At 53.8% G+C, this 15,303-nt stretch overlaps 3 protein-coding genes across 3 annotated transcripts in view; all 3 read left to right on the top strand.

The window, feature by feature from the left end:
- Positions 1 to 1,321, top strand: part of HOXD11 (homeobox D11) — a 1,770-nt gene extending 449 nt beyond the window's left edge. Inside the window, exons 2-3 of the mRNA XM_006878960.1 lie at positions 4 to 344; positions 1,086 to 1,321. Of these exons, the coding sequence (XP_006879022.1) occupies positions 4 to 344; positions 1,086 to 1,321 (577 nt within the window). The remainder of the gene's footprint in view (positions 1 to 3; positions 345 to 1,085) is intronic.
- A 7,652-nt stretch (positions 1,322 to 8,973) lies between these two features.
- On the top strand, positions 8,974 to 11,412 carry HOXD10 (homeobox D10). The gene is made up of 2 exons (XM_006878808.1): positions 8,974 to 9,762; positions 11,077 to 11,412. The coding sequence occupies exons 1-2, from the start codon at positions 9,018 to 9,020 to the stop codon at positions 11,352 to 11,354; spliced, it is 1,023 nt and encodes a 340-aa protein (XP_006878870.1). The 5' UTR covers positions 8,974 to 9,017; the 3' UTR covers positions 11,355 to 11,412.
- Positions 11,413 to 14,907: 3,495 nt separating this feature from the next.
- Positions 14,908 to 15,303, top strand: part of HOXD9 (homeobox D9) — a 1,395-nt gene continuing 999 nt past the window's right edge. The window contains exon 1 of the mRNA XM_006878959.1: positions 14,908 to 15,303. Coding sequence (XP_006879021.1) covers positions 14,926 to 15,303 — 378 coding nt within the window. The 5' untranslated portion in view covers positions 14,908 to 14,925.

The raw sequence follows: 15,303 nt of genomic DNA, 5'->3' as shown, positions 1-15,303 counted from the left end.
GCTGTTCAAAGCGCCTGAGCCCGTGTGCGCTGCGCCGGGGCCTCCGCACGGCCCCTCGGGCGCCGCCTCCAACTTCTACAGCGCGGTGGGCCGCAACGGCATCCTGCCGCAGGGCTTCGACCAGTTCTACGAGGCGGCGCCGGGACCCCCGTTCGCCGGCCCGCAGCCCCCGCCGCCGCCCGCGCCGCCGCAGCCCGAGGGCGCTGCTGACAAGGGCGACCCTAAGGCGGGGAGCGGCGGCGGCAGGAGCAGCCCCTGCGCCAAGACGACCCCCGGTCCGGAGCCCAAGGGGGCGGCGGAGGGCGGCGACGGTGAGGGCCCCCCGGGGGAGAGCGGGGGCGCAGGTAGGCGGCGGAGGCGGGCTGGGGGCCCGGGCGCGCGTGGGGGGGCGGGGGGCCTCTCTTGGCTTGCTCCGTTTTATGTGCCACTTTATAAGCGTTTGAGGGGGTTTATACATCCTATAAGATTTCCCGGGCCGTTGTAAAGCGTGTTTACGATAGGAAACCAATTTAGGTGGGCTTAAGGTAGACTTGGAGGAGGACATTAATCGCAGCAGAGAGCTTTGGCCCAGTCTTTGGGGCGAGGGGGACCGCTAGAGACCAGGTCTGCCTTCTCTTGCCCGGGTGCCGAAGGGAGAAGGGGGAGGTCAAGGGACAGTTTGTGATGGGGACCCTGGAGTCTCCCGCTTTTAAGGGAGGGGAGGGGGAAGTTTGATCCCTGAACTGGACTTTATCCAAGCTGCTGGCAGACTCGCGTCGCTGAAGTAGAGCTCGCGGCTCGGTCCCTCTGGGTTGCAACTCCCTCTGCGTCCCTACCCGGGTGACAGGGTCTGTGTGCATGTCTCTGTGTGTGTGTGTGTGTGTGTGTGTGTGTGTCCCCGGGCGTGAATACACATCCACACCCGTACACTCTACTCTGCCCGCCCATATATCATCCCCCACGACGCAGGCTGGGCCTTCCAGTGGCAGTAGGGGACGTCCCCAACGGGCCAGGTCTTGGCCCTCTCGCGGTGGCCTGGGCTGGCGGGCGGTTAGGGGTAACCAGAGAGCGTCCTCTCTTACCCTTCCGGTCTCTTTTCCTTGCAGTGGCCCCCCAGCGGTCCCGGAAAAAGCGCTGTCCCTACACTAAGTACCAGATCCGCGAACTGGAACGCGAGTTTTTCTTTAACGTGTACATAAACAAAGAGAAAAGACTTCAACTCTCTCGGATGCTCAACCTTACTGACCGGCAAGTCAAAATCTGGTTCCAGAATCGCAGGATGAAAGAAAAGAAACTGAACAGAGACCGTCTGCAGTATTTCACTGGAAACCCCTTATTTTGAGAGCTCCAGGAAGCGCCCCCCTCCCGCCCGGCCCCTGCTCTCCCACCCTCCTCCCCACCAGCCTGCCCTCCGCAGGCCCAATGTCCTTGGGTTTAATGACGCCTCTTCTCTGTGGAACTCCACGATTCCGACTCCTTCCCATGGTCAACTCAGGACCTCCCAGCGACCAGTGCAGCCTGCGGACGAGGCCGGGGACTTGGCCAAGAGGATCCTAATAAGGGGAAAATGGTAAATGCAAACGTCCCTTTACAATTTTACCGCCAATGTGCTGTTGTCACACACACACACACACACACACACACACACACAGTCCTCGTGGGGACGCGGTGGGCTCTGTAGGGAATTAGGCTGAGGGGCTAGAAGGCGCTGGTGGTTTTGTTCTGAATTTAGAAACCCCCTTCCTTCTCCTTCGATGAATACAGATTATTTAAACTCTGGGAAATGTACCTTTGGCCTGTCATATCAAAGCATAAGCCACTGTCTTTTCTGTGAATAAATGGTTTCTAGTAAAATGGAGGTCACAGCTTGAATGCACTGTATGAATTTTCCTCTTTGAAGAAGTTTAGTGCCCGATTACGATTTCCTAGTGGCCAGAGTTCTCCCTCTCCGGATGATAAATATCTTTTAATCTCACTAGAATAAAGGCTAGGATTTTTGCCCCACGAGACTACACTGATTTTTAAAATAATTTTAGCTATGAATTTCCAGTGGATGCTGTGCTCAGCCATGCTAGTGCTTACTTTCCCAGGGACTGAGCCTGGAGAGACTGGGGGACCATGGAGAGATTTCTTCCCCAGCCTAATGAACTTGCAATTTCTGAAAAAAACAAGGAACAAATTTCCAAACCAGTTAGAAAAATCCAAATTCTTTTAGAGGCCACCATGAAGTTGAGGTCACTTAAAATATGAGATTAACAAAAGAGAGCCTTGCATCTTCAAATAATAATTTGTTAAAAGGAAGTAAAGGAAGAGGGCTGGATCTTTGCTGGTGTCATTTGGGCCTGGAGCAGGGGAGGGAAGTCCCCTCACTAGGATAGGCCAGAGGCTGCAGACCCTGATTCTTACTGCTTGTATCACTTCAAGTTAAAGAATGTGGCAAGGGCTGTGGCACACTTTGTGTTGCAGGGCCAGGCCAGGCTGTTTACAAAACCTTGAACTGTCTAGACAACACCATAAAAGCTAAAGTTCTAAACAGCTTAATTGGGTTATATTATACACCTTCTGGTGGGCCCAAAAGAGATTTCCGCAATGTGCCATAAACCCGAGAAGTGAGAAAAGCTTTTCTTTCTCTGAAAAGAGGAGAGTGGGTCTTATGACTCTTAAATTCTCTAACTCAAAGTAAAAAAAAAAAAAATCCTTAAGATACACAGAACCTCAGGCATCTTCTAGAGAGGCATGCATTTCCAAGTGGAAAGCTTTTGAAATTGCTAAGTCCTTTTATTTTTAATTTTATTTTCAGAAGGAAAAACATAAGTGCATAAGTGTATGCCTTTGAACTTCCAAAATGTCAAGGTCATCACCTTTAACCTTTCTGAATAATTAGGCGCCTTAAAGTTCTTCTGTGATTTTCAGCTGCCACCCACTCTCACACACATCCAGACCCCCACACACGTTTATGACCACACAGAATCATATTGAGGCTCGCCATAAATCTAAGCAAATTTCTAGCTTCAGGATCAATAACCTTCATTTCCCTTTAAACATTTGTATAATTCAATAGTAATTTGCTTTTATAAATAAAATAAAAAAAAACAACCTCAAAAAAAACCCCAAACTTGCCAGCTAGGTGATAATACTTTCCAGCAATCTTTTCAATACACTTAACCAATGCTGCCAGTGTCTTTTGCGGGGAGAGAGGGCTCTTAGATAATTATTCCCTTCACTTTAATGAAGGACTACAGGTTTTTAAGCAGACATTGGAAGGAGGGAGTTCTGTTCAGACTTAAACCTTCCTTATATTTGAGAGCAATTTGTCACCCTGTCAAATAAATTATTGCACTTTCTATGATGTGGAACAAAAGAAAACTATATCTATATTTAATGCATATGTTAAACTATATGTACTTATATATAAAAATCATCTCTGAACCTTTGGTAGAAGAAATAGGGGGGGAAGCCCACAATTGAATAATTCCATTTGTTCGCAAGGGAATTCCTTTGTTTAGAATTCTGGGCCTCCGTTAAAATGTCAGTGCCCTTGTAGTATGATCGTTCCAGGATCTTAAAACTGGTTTATTTCTTTTTCTCCCCATCTATCTTCCCCCCCCCTCCCCCCAACTGCATCTAAACGTAGCAAGCTTGTGTGTCCTCCACTGCAGGCGAGCTGGAGCCCTGAGCCATCATTTCCCGTTGGCGGGGCCTTGGAGAGCCACACGGGGGCGCACTCAGGTTCCAGAAGCTGCGTTTGGCCAAGAGGCAGCTGTACCTTGTCTTTCCAAGACTGAATTTTAATAGGCGATCTCAGCTGGTTAGAAATAGGCGGCCGCTAAGGTGTTTGCTTGCTTTTTGTTTGTTCGAAGCAGCCAAGAGATGTGAGGAGTTGTTCAAAGACAAAGAACAGAGAATAACCCAGATTCCTGGGAAAGGCGATCGTCTAATCGTTGTCTCTTTAACACCCCACAAAATCCAATAAAACTCCCCACCTTGGTATAACCTGGTGGATGTGAAAGAGGTCTTTTAAAAAGATAAATACATGCATTTTGAAATCGAGGATGGCTACTAGGAGTTAATGAAATGAAAGGAAAATCTGTTTGCTCGTTGCTTTGAGTTTGGAGAGAGATGAGGCTGCGATGTGTCCCCCCCCCCCAAAGCCGCTTGCGTCCTCCCTGCGCGATCGCCGGCCCCCGCGACCATTAAAAGGCTTTTGTTTAAGGAAGATGAGGCCGCTGGCGTCCAGGCTGAGGGTGATTTCAGGGAAAACGAGATGCGATGCGTCGGGCAGCGCGCTTCGTTCCCGGGGCGGGGGCCCTGCGCAAGGCTGAGCGCGCGGGGCGATCGTGGCCGTGTGGCGCGGGCAGGGTCGGAGGTTCGGTCACCACCACGGCCGGCTGGCTGAGGCGGCGGCGCGAAGTGGCAGACTGGCCGGGAGGCCTTTCCATCCGAGGCTCTGCCCAACTGGGGACACATTCGAAACAATCTGGGTTGGCTTTGCGTTTAACTAAAGCTGGCTCACTCTTCCAGACTGTCCGCGGCCGTGGGGCGCCAAGGTTGATGTTGATGTTGGCCATCGGAAGCCCGGAGCTTGTCTTGCCGCGTGCTCCCTGGAAGGCCGCTGGCACTGGGGAAAGCTGCGTCTCCGCCCGGTCTAGAGGAGCGTGGCTGTCCCTTGTCCCTCCTGAAGTTTATTGTGACGGCGCACGCAGCGCCCGGGGATTTTCGCCGGCCTGGGGACTCGGCTGTCCCTGTCCTCCACCCTGTAGTCCCTGGGCCAAAAGCCCCGGACCCTGCGGTCCACTCACGAGCGGGCTCGGGCTTCTGAGGGGGCCAGGGCACCCGGAGGCCTCGGTGAATCGCTGGGGAGGGACGTGGGTGTCCCCCGCGGAGGTCCCCCACTTCTGTCTGTCAGTCACGGAGTCCGGCTTTGCTATTGTGAAGCGATTCTGTCTGGGAGGGCTAAGAACCCCTCCTCCCCAAATATCGTTGTGTCCCCTCTCTGGGCAGCCCCAGCCGAGGCGCATCTGGCGGGGCCCGGCTCCTTGGCCTTGGCGGCCGGCGGCTGCTCAGCGGGCCTGCGACTCCTTTCCTCCGGACAGCGCCCAGAATGGGCCTGAGAAGGCCCAGAATGTCGCATCAGGACCCCTGGGGACTGCGAACCTGTCCCCTCCTGAGCGCGTGGAGCCCTCAGAGGGTGGCCGTGGATCCTGAGACCCCAAGGTCTCAGACCCCGATGTGGAGGGGAAATGCGCAAAGTCGGAGGCTTTTGTGTCTGTAACGGGGAGAGACGTCGGCAGCGCACCCTGTGGCATGCACCGCAGACCCTTCCTTGCATTGGCAGCTTTGCCAGCCTCCTCCTTTGCCGCCTTGGTTTCTTATCACCCAGGTTGGCAAGCACACTTTAGAACCCCAAAGTGTGGCCTGCAGCTTTAAATTTGTCCCCAATCACCAGCAAGTCCCCAAGAGTGGCCCTGCTCCCAGACCATTCAGGGTCCTAATTCGGGGGGTGATCTTAGAATCTGTTTAGACCCAGGACCACCACTCTTCTTCCAGAAGACAGAAAGGTGGGGAACTGAAGTCTTCCTTTGACTACAAATGAATGCTAAGTTCTGTCTAAAGTGGCCCTTTTCATTTTCCGATGGAAAGTACTGTGCCAGAAAGAATGGTGTCGTGGTACAGATATGAGTGTTCTTTTCTTTTATGGAGCAATATTGATTTATTATTGATGGTAACTGCCCCAGCTCATCGAAAGATGATCGATGGGGCAGCTACACTAAATACTCATAAGGAAAATAAAGCTATCCTTGAACGGTGCTGCCTTTTTATCCTATTTGTTTCTTCACAGCCTAAAGATCTTAAAGAGACTTTCTGTTCTTCCCAGGTCAGATAATTTTCTTGCACTACTTCTATTGTGGTGGATTTTTATTATTTTTTAAAAAATCACTTTTGAAAATTGGCAGGCTCCAGCCTCAAAAAGACAAGTCTGAAGACAGACATTTCGAAAAATTTGAAATGATGACTTGTGTGAAAATAGATTTGAAATTATATCGAATGCACATAAAGGGTGGAGAAGACCTGTTTAAAACCAAATCCAACATGGATATGACTTTGGATTGGAAGGCCACCCAGAATTAATGCAGAAAGCCCCCCAGATTTGGAAGGCAGATCCTGCTGGCCCTGGCTCACTGCAGACCCCTCCGCTCAGAAGGGCTTGGCTGTTTTTAACCTGGATAGTTTGTTTTTTCTTTTTTCACGTATAAATAAAGATTATGAAAGGGCATTTGATGGGCATAAAATTCCTGATTAGACTGAACAACCTGGCCTCGAGTGGAATAGGGAGAGTGGGGTATGCCTGCTGCAACAGCTGGCCTGGTGGAGAGGTAGAGGGGAGACAGCGGGAGACGCACCCGGCTGAGTGCGGGCGCCTGCCGAGAGCTTGTGCTGCTGGCATGCTGGTCGCCCTGGGCATGCTTAGCTTGGGCTCCGGATCACCATCTCCGCGCTGCAAGAAAGTGGTTTTGGGGTGCTGGTCAGCAGCTCTTAGCTTTGGGGAGGACCCTAGCAGATCAGAGTAAAAAGCTGTTGCTGTTGGGTTTTATTTCCTGTCTCCTTCCATTCCAACAACAGCTAAAAAGCAGCCGCCCTAGTAGAAAGGTAATGTTTAAACCTCAGGCTTCCCCGGCATCCCCAAGCAGTTAGAGGCGCCAGGCTTTTAACCTGACAATGATGTTGTATTTGAACAGCTGCATAAAGGTTTAAAAGGTCCGTCTCATTGCCACCGCGGAGTTTTTAAAAGGGGTTATTGTTTGGGTGAGGGCACAGCGAGGGGACAGGGAGAGCAGCGCTGTCCCAAGGCCGAATATAAGGTCCAGGGCCTGCTTCCAACAGGTCAGGGGAGATTCCTTGTGGGGAGGGGGAGAGGCAAAGAATTTGTTGGAAAAGGTTTTTTTGTGTGTGAAGGGCGGCCAGAGCTGTTCCATCCCCCCAAGAATGCTAAAGTGCTTTAATGAGCTAAAGATCTGTTCTGCTGAGGCTGACTTCCCCCCCTTGTCCACAAGTTCAGCCTTTGGGCCTGAAATCCAAGGCCAGTCCATGAGCAGGCGATTGGGAGGAAAGAACGTGGATGCCCTGCCGAGACCAAGAGCGGGTTCATTGCCTGAGTTTCTAGGGCCATGTCCCTTCTTGTCCACCACAAAGGGAACCTGGGACCCCAGAGGATGACTCCAGGGCCCGGAAAGGCCCCTTCATCCGGGCCAGGCTTTGGAAATCAAGGTTAAAGCGCCCCGCTGATGCCCCGAGGCCGCGGCTTCCGCAGGCCTTCTCATTCCCCTGCAGCCAGAGAAGAGGGAGGAAGTTGTTGGAGAAGTTTCTCATAAAACTCTTAGTTTCCACGGTGGTGGTGGTTCTTTAATGAGCTCGACCACAGCCCCAGACCAAATCCTCTTTATAGAACTCTCCCTCGCCAAAGCAAGCAGGGAGCTAAGACCCTTCTACCTCCTTTCCCTCCCCCTTCCTCTCTTAACTAAGCCAAACCTTGTCAAATAATTTTAGGAATTGTCCAGAACTATAAAACTCTACTTCTGACAAAACTATCGCTTTTAATATTTGACGATTTGTGTTAAAACAAAAATTGACCTTCTTGGTTGGTAGTGAAGGGGAAAAAATCAATAGTATAATTTTCAATAATTCATAAAGCGAACACCATTATGCTAAATCTTAACTATTAATCTTATCCTTTACAAAGTCTCGATTGATTTGTTAATAAAATATCTTCCCGTGTGTGGCAACAGCGGGTATAACTCTTTAAAAACCTTCAGAAGCAAGAAAATTACCAAGTAGCCCAAGAATGTAGATGAGAATTTTATTGATCGCCCTGATTCTTCTTAATATGTATTAATAAATTCCACAACCTTTTGTACCTTTCACTTGTCAGAAACCAATGCTTTTACAAAATCCATAAAAGGAAAACCTATTTTTCTTTGCAGAAGAACCAAAATGACACCTTTGCTTGTCTCTCCCTCCTGCCCTACCCAGTTTCCTAAAACTTCTGCAGTCCGAGGGCGACATTCCCCCTCGCCTTTAACGTGTCTTGTCTGTCTCTCTTCCTTCTTTCCTGCTCACAGTTTGCAGGGTGTGAGGGGAAACCTGGGTTTCGTTGCCCGCTGGGCGTCCGAGGGACGCTTTCGCGGATGGCGAAGTGCTAGCGAAGGATTGTCCCCTCACTGAAGGCTCTAGGTGGCTCGCCCACCGAGATCCGGGTGTGGTTGCTCGGAAAGCCCAGGGTTGGGGAGCCCGCGGGGGCGCCGGGAGCCCGAGCGGGCAGAGGGAGAAGGCAGCGCAGGGCAGGTCCTCAGGGCTGCTGCCTGGCTGGCTTCGTGGCCTGCCGGCGCTCCCGGCCTTTCCCCTCCCTTCTCCTTGGACACTTTGGCCGCGTCTTTGCGCAGGGGTTCTCTCTTTTGGATCCCTGGGGTGGGATGTGTCAGGGCCCCCCAGGAATTGGACTCACCTTCCCCGACTGCCAGGGCCTACAAGGACCAGCCTTCGCCCCCACCCTTCCACCCTGGCCCCGGCCCTCTCGGGCGCTCTGTGCCTGGGGGTGTGCGGGGAGTGCTTTGCTTCAGTGTGCTGGCGCCATGGCGCCCGGGCTTCCCTCCCAGCGCGCGCGTCCTCTCCGGCCGCTCAGCCGGAGCCTTCTCTCCCGCCGGCCGGGCTAGGAGATTGGGGCGGAGGACGCGAGTGGGGCGGCCGGGCCAGGGCAGCCCCGGGGAGGCGGGCGGGCAGCGGAGAGCGCGGGCCGGCGGTTTCCTGTGCGCACTATCGCGGGCGCGTAGTAGATGTCGCTGTTGTCCGTGATTACGCGGCCGGCCGGCCGGGCTCGGGAGCACGTGACCCGCGAGGAGGCTGCGGCTCAAGGCCATTTTCAAATCTCATTGGCTTGGTTGTCATGTGGTCGGCAGAGGCTTCCACAATTACACGGGGAATGTTTTCCTAGAGATGTCAGCCTACAAAGGACACAATCTCTCTTCTTCAAATTCCTCCCCAAAATGTCCTTTCCCAACAGCTCTCCTGCTGCTAATACTTTTTTAGTAGATTCCTTGATCAGTGCCTGCAGGAGTGACAGTTTTTATTCGAGCAGCGCCAGCATGTACATGCCACCACCTAGCACAGACATGGGGACCTATGGAATGCAAACCTGTGGACTGCTCCCATCTCTGGCCAAAAGAGAAGTGAACCACCAAAATATGGGTATGAACGTGCATCCTTATATACCTCAAGTAGACAGTTGGACAGACCCGAACAGATCTTGTCGAATAGAGCAACCTGTTACACAGCAAGTCCCCACCTGCTCCTTCACCACCAACATTAAGGAAGAATCCAATTGCTGCATGTATTCCGATAAGCGCAACAAACTCCTTCCTGCCGAGGTCCCTTCGTACCAGAGGCTGGTCCCCGAGTCCTGTCCCGTTGAGAACCCCGAGGTTCCTGTCCCTGGATATTTTAGACTGAGTCAGACCTACGCCACCGGGAAAGCCCAAGAGTACAATAACAGCCCCGAAGGCAGCTCCACTGTCATGCTCCAGCTCAACCCTCGCGGCGCGGCCAAGCCGCAGCTCTCGGCCGCCCAGCTGCAGATGGAGAAGAAGATGAACGAGCCCTCGAGCGGCCAGGAGCCCGCGAAAGGCTCCCAGGTGGAGAGTCCTGAGGCCAAGGGCGGCCTGCCCGAGGAGAGGAGCTGCCTGGCCGAGGTCTCCGTGTCCAGCCCCGAAGTGCAGGAGAAGGAAAGCAAAGGTCGGTATAAGCGGTGTTGCCACCCCAGCGGGGCGAGCAGCCTGGGAACCGGCGGAGAGGGAGCGCCCGGGCGCCCTGCGTCAAGCCCAGGCACCCAGGCGGGGCGCCCCGACTAGGCAGGTGCTGCTCCTTTGGCTTTTAGAAAGGGGATCCCCCTCCCGGAGATGGTCCCCGCTTCTCCCCGTTGCCTAGGGCCCTCCCCGCCGGCCATGGCCCCGCGCTGATGGCGCCGGGACAGAGGAAGCGCGCTGGCCGCGGATTTGATGTATTTTCCTGAGCTAGACCAGAAACGCAACAAAAGAGCGCCAAGGAGACCTGCGGCTCTCGTAAACACAGCCCCGGAGCCTCCTTTCTCCCGCTCAGATGTGCATCCCCTGCTTTGCCTTGCACCCAGTGATGATTTTACGGCGGTCCAGGGCTCCTTGTTTGTGTTCAAATGTACGCACCCCGCGTCCTGCGAGCTTGGTGCGGGGCATTGGGGTGGCGAGGGGCACGAGCCCGCGGGGCAGGTCAGGACTTCGGCCGGGCTGCGGGGCTCCCCGGTCTGGGTAACCTTGGCTTTGTCTGGGGGCAGTGCGGGGAGGCTTCGCAATCCATCCGAGAAGGGGGCACAGGCGGAGGGGAAATCGGAACCAACCGCATTGCCCATCCACAGGGTCAACCTTAGGGCTGGGCTGCGGGACCAAGTGCAAAGCCTGGCCTCTGTGAGGACTCCTGCCCGCAGCTTTGCCCTGGTGCCTGGAGGTGGGCCACAGCAAGCTGCTCCATTTCGGGGGGGGGATGTTTTTGTGAGGGGGTAAGAGAGCATGAGGACTCAGTTACCTTTTGAAGCAGTATGGGCCTAGAAAGCCAGTAGAGTGTTCCTACCTGCCCTGGAGAGAAGAGGAAGAAAGTGGTGGCCAGGGGGACTTGGGGTCACAGTGGGATCAGCAGGTTGGCCCGGGCTGTGGCTCTGTTCCCTCTGCCCTCCTATGAGCTGACCAGTGAGAATGTTGTTCAGAGATCCTGGGAAGTTCAGTGCTGTCCGGAGGTTTTGTGCAAGTCCGTTAGTTGAATGTGAGAAACTTGAAGGTGAGCGTCCTGCCTTTGTGTCATTTTGAGCATTTACTTTTTATTTAGCTTCACTTTGACATCAATTAAAAATCCCTTCCAGGCCCACCTAATGTGAGTAATGTCTAATACCAGCATTTCCCAAAGCGGCCTGGCCACCATGGGTCATGGCCAAGGGTACATTTTAACAGAGAGAAAGAAGAAAGGGGGGGGGGGAAAGACCAAACTTGATTTTTTTTCTTCTCTTCCTTTTAATTTTGTTAGAGGAAATCAAGTCTGATACTCCAACCAGCAATTGGCTCACTGCAAAGAGTGGCAGAAAGAAGAGGTGCCCTTACACTAAGCACCAAACGCTGGAATTAGAGAAAGAGTTCTTGTTCAATATGTACCTCACCCGCGAGCGCCGCCTAGAGATCAGTAAGAGCGTTAACCTCACCGACAGGCAGGTCAAGATTTGGTTTCAAAACCGCCGAATGAAACTTAAGAAGATGAGCCGAGAGAACCGGATCCGAGAACTGACCGCCAACCTCACCTTCTCTTAGGTCCGAGGCCAGGCGGAGGCCAGGATCCGGAGAGGGAGCACCGAGTTCCGGGGCCGAGGCCTGGAAGACTGGGAAGGCGGAAACAAAATCTTCATTGCTCTTTGTTTTTTTGTTTTGTTTTGTTTTTCCTGCTAAAATGTGACTTTGGGGTTATTCTGTTCGTGCTGCAAGTGACCTGTAATCCCTATGACTATATATATTAAAAAAATACCTAGCACGTGTAATTTATTATTTTTCATCATAACGCAGGGTAACTATTACTGCGCATTTTCATTTGGTCTTAACTTATTGGAACTGTAGTGGTATCCATCCATCCATCCATCCAATCATCCATCCATCCATTCATCCATCCATCCATCCATCCATCCATCCATCCATCCATCCATCCATCCTTCCTTCCTTCCATCCATCCATCCAGCAATGTGACTTTTTCCATGTTTGTTTGGGGTTTTTTTTCTAACACAAAAGGTCTGTGTGTGTGGCTAGTCCATGAGCTCATGGTGTTTTGAATACATCCAGTACTTTAAAATTTACATAGAAATATATATATATTAAAAAAGATTAAGACAACCCACAAGCTTTGGGGGGAGGGGGACTTCAAAAAGCACATTACAATGTATCTTTTCACAAATGAACTTAGCAATTGTCTTTGGTGAGATGGAGTATTGATGACTTATGCCCTGTAGCCTTTCTCTTGTGGTGCATCTTGTGCTTTGGTAGACGTACAACAACGACTGTCCTTTCTGTGCATGTTCTGGTCGCATGTATAATGTAATAAACTCTGGAAATGAGTCCGCTCCCTCTGCTTTCTGCAATGGAAATATCTTAGGTGAACACCTAATTCTTTTTGAGATGATCTTCCTGTTCAGCTGCCTGTTTGGGGCAGTGGGTGGGGGTGACAGAGAGCAGGAGAAGGGAGATGGGGTGGACAATCACAGAGGCCTAGGGTGCTAGGAGGGAGAGATCATCTGGCCTGTTCCCATAGCTGGTGGCAAAGGCGCCTCTCTCCTGGATCACTCACTCCTCAAAGTTGGGCACATCTCGGCACTCTAAAAGGGTGTGCACTTCCCCCTCTTTCCAGCCAGGTAAGTATGCCTACACCCCAGCTGCTTTGCCCCCCATCTGGAAGCAACCCATATTGTGTCATTCCCTTCGTTTTAGCTGTGTTGTTTTTAATGCTTTCAGTGGGGTCTTGGAGATGGCTGGCTGGCATGCCATTGTCCGAGGCGCCAGGTGGAAGCCAGTCTTGCCCACCTGGAAGCAGTCAGGCCTCTATTCCAGAAGGAAGGACAAGCAGCAGCTTAGCCTCACAGCGGATCCAATTCTCCCCCCTTCCCCTCGCTCCCACCCCACGCCAGGCACCAGAGAGCCAGGCCACACCAATGCGGAGGACGCGTGAGTTCCCACAGCCCTCTTTGCCTTGGCCTTTCTGTGGAAGGATTTTATACTGGACCATTACCTTTTAGTGATCTACTTGAATTTTGTTGTTTTGTTTTTTAAAGAAGGAAAGATTCTCCCCAGTCAGTCCTCACCCTGTTTACAAAATACTGTCTGAAGAATGAAGGGCAACTGGAAGAAAATGTGCAAATGAACATGACTTCCCCTGAAGTCCAATGTTGCCACCACTTCCAGGGCTGGGGAGACAGCTTTCCCAGGGCTCCTGCAGGATTCCATCCCTAGAGAGCAGACCGACCCAGGCCCACGGGGTAGAAGGGAGGAGCGGCCTTTGGGAGCATAGCTCACAGAGAATTCGCTGCCCTGGGTCCCCCTGCACATTCAGAGTCTTCAGGCAGTTGCACTGAACAGGCAGGCCCTTTACGTTTTCCTCCTCCTGTTGCCCCAAACAGCCCATTTGGTGTCCTACATCTCAGAGCCCGCTTCCAGAGTCTTGGGGCATGCAACATCTACTTTAAGTTTTTAACTCCCTCCTGAAAACTCCCACCCTGCCTGAATTTTACATGGGCCATGTCTTTCATGGGAGTTGGAGGGAGGGGGGCTCAGAATTGATGCCAGTCTGGGAACACTGAAATCCATCTGCCCTGGACCTTTCCTTGAGTAGAGGAAAGAGGATTTTAAATTCGCTTTTTCTCTCAGCAGTGTGAGGCATGCTGTTGTTGACAGGGGGCCATGTCTCCGAGGAAAACCTGCCCTTTACAGGCAAAGGCAGCCTCTCTGGAACAAAATCAAAAAGCCATGGGCAAAGACCATCAATCAGGCCATAAGTAGCCATTTCCCCTTCCTTTCCGGGGCTCGAGGTGGTCAGAGGGTGCGCTGGCAACTTGTGGAGCAAGGAAGATGTTCTCTGCCTGCGACCTGGCCGCTTTTGTCTCGGCGCCCAGCCGGGCTTCCGAGGCTTTGTACCATGGATTTGGGAGTGACAATGGGCATTTCCCTCAGATTCAAGGCTGCCCAGTCTTACCTCCAGAGGGGGAGGAAAAATTCTGAGCGGCCCCAGGACAGGTCATTCGTCGGGATTTTTCCAGAACCCCCTGGGATCCACTGGGAAGGCCCTAAGTGTGGGCAGCGCGAGGCCACCCTGTTGGGGACCCTCACCCACTTGCCTCACTGAGGCAGGGCCTGTGACTGGCGGGCACCTAGGCGCTGCTCTGTGGCTGTTCTCTTCCAGGGCCTCCCAGGTCATCGACGAGATGGGCGCCTGGCCGCCGCTGCCCGCGTGGTGCCGACCCAGCGCTTGGCGACCCTCGCGGGGCATCCCTCGCGGGGCATCCCGAAGGCCCTGGCGAGGTGGACGCCTCCCGCTCCTCCAGGCCCGGCGTGTGCCCGCCTCACGTCGAGGATATGTGGCTGCGCGCGTGTGTAAGTGTGGCGGGGGAGGGGGCCTCCGAGCTGCTCTATCCGTCCGTTTTATTAGAGTCACATTAATCTATAATCAAATACACCTCATAAAATTTTTATTGAAAGGCATAATATCATTACAGAGGTCTTCCACCTGTTTTAAACAACACGACAAGCTGTGAGAAAGAGTGTATGCACAGGGGGGGATGGGGCTCAGAGAGGGAGCTGAATCGTGGGGAGAAGATCTCCCCTCGGGCGCCAGGGGGCTGCTCCCAAAGCCAGGCCGACCGGCGTGCCCGCCCTGCGCTCCCGGTGGCTCCGGACTGGGGCTGAGGTTGGGAAGCGCGCTCTGCGCGCCCAGGGCGCACGGAGCAGGACACAGAACCCAGGACCTGGGGGTCTGGAACCGGGGGTCCCCGAGTGAGGGTCGCAGGAGGAGGTGAACAAATAGTCCCCAGCGCCTCCCGCGGCCGCCGCAGGCCTGTCGTGCAGGCTGCCACCAGGCGGGCCGAGCCGGGCCCGGCGCACAGGCCCGGGCCGCCGGTTTCTAATTGTGGCGCTTATGTTGATGATGATTTTTTTTTTTTTTTTAAATCACAGCAGCCCCCAGTTTAGCGGACTGATTTACTCCGGGTATTGGTAAATATGATCACGTGGGCCGCGCGACCAATGGTGGAGGCTGCAGCCTGCGAACTAGTCGGCGGCTCGGGCGCCGGCGGGGAGCGGCGCGGCGGCGGCTAGTGTGACCTCGGGTGGGAGCGCGTGGCGCCTTGGAATGGCCTCGAGTGGCGCCCTCAGCAACTACTACGTGGACTCGCTCATAGGCCATGAGGGCGACGAGGTGTTCGCCGCGCGCTTCGGCCCGCCGGGGCCGGGGGCGCAGGGCCGGCCCGCAGGTGTGGCCGACAGCCCGGCCGCCGCTGCCGCCGAGTTCGCCTCCTGTAGTTTTGCCCCCAAATCGGCCGTGTTCTCCGCCTCGTGGTCCGCGGTGCCCGCCCAGACCCCGGCGGCGGCGGCGATGAGCGGCCTGTACCACCCGTATGTGCCCCCGCCGCCCCTAGCCGCCGCCGCCTCCGAGTCCGGCCGCTACGTGCGCTCCTGGATGGAGCCGCTGCCCGGCTTCCCGGGAGGCGCGGGCGGCGGAGGCGGCGGC

The sequence above is a fragment of the Elephantulus edwardii genome, unplaced genomic scaffold, assembly GCF_000299155.1.
Source record: "Elephantulus edwardii isolate Elephantulus edwardi_28Jun2011 unplaced genomic scaffold, EleEdw1.0 scaffold00001, whole genome shotgun sequence".
NCBI classification, from domain to species: domain Eukaryota; kingdom Metazoa; phylum Chordata; class Mammalia; order Macroscelidea; family Macroscelididae; genus Elephantulus; species Elephantulus edwardii.
The sequence above is the reverse complement of the archived record's forward strand: the minus strand, read 5'-3'. Positions and strand labels throughout refer to the sequence as shown.

Coding starts and splice junctions, on each gene's coding strand:
- HOXD10 (XM_006878808.1), top strand. CDS start 9,018: ATGTCCTTTCCCAACAGCTCTCCTGCTGCTAATACTTTTTTAGTAGAT. Junction 9,763..11,076: donor GCAGGAGAAGGAAAGCAAAG/GTCGGTATAAGC, acceptor TAATTTTGTTAG/AGGAAATCAAGTCTGATACT.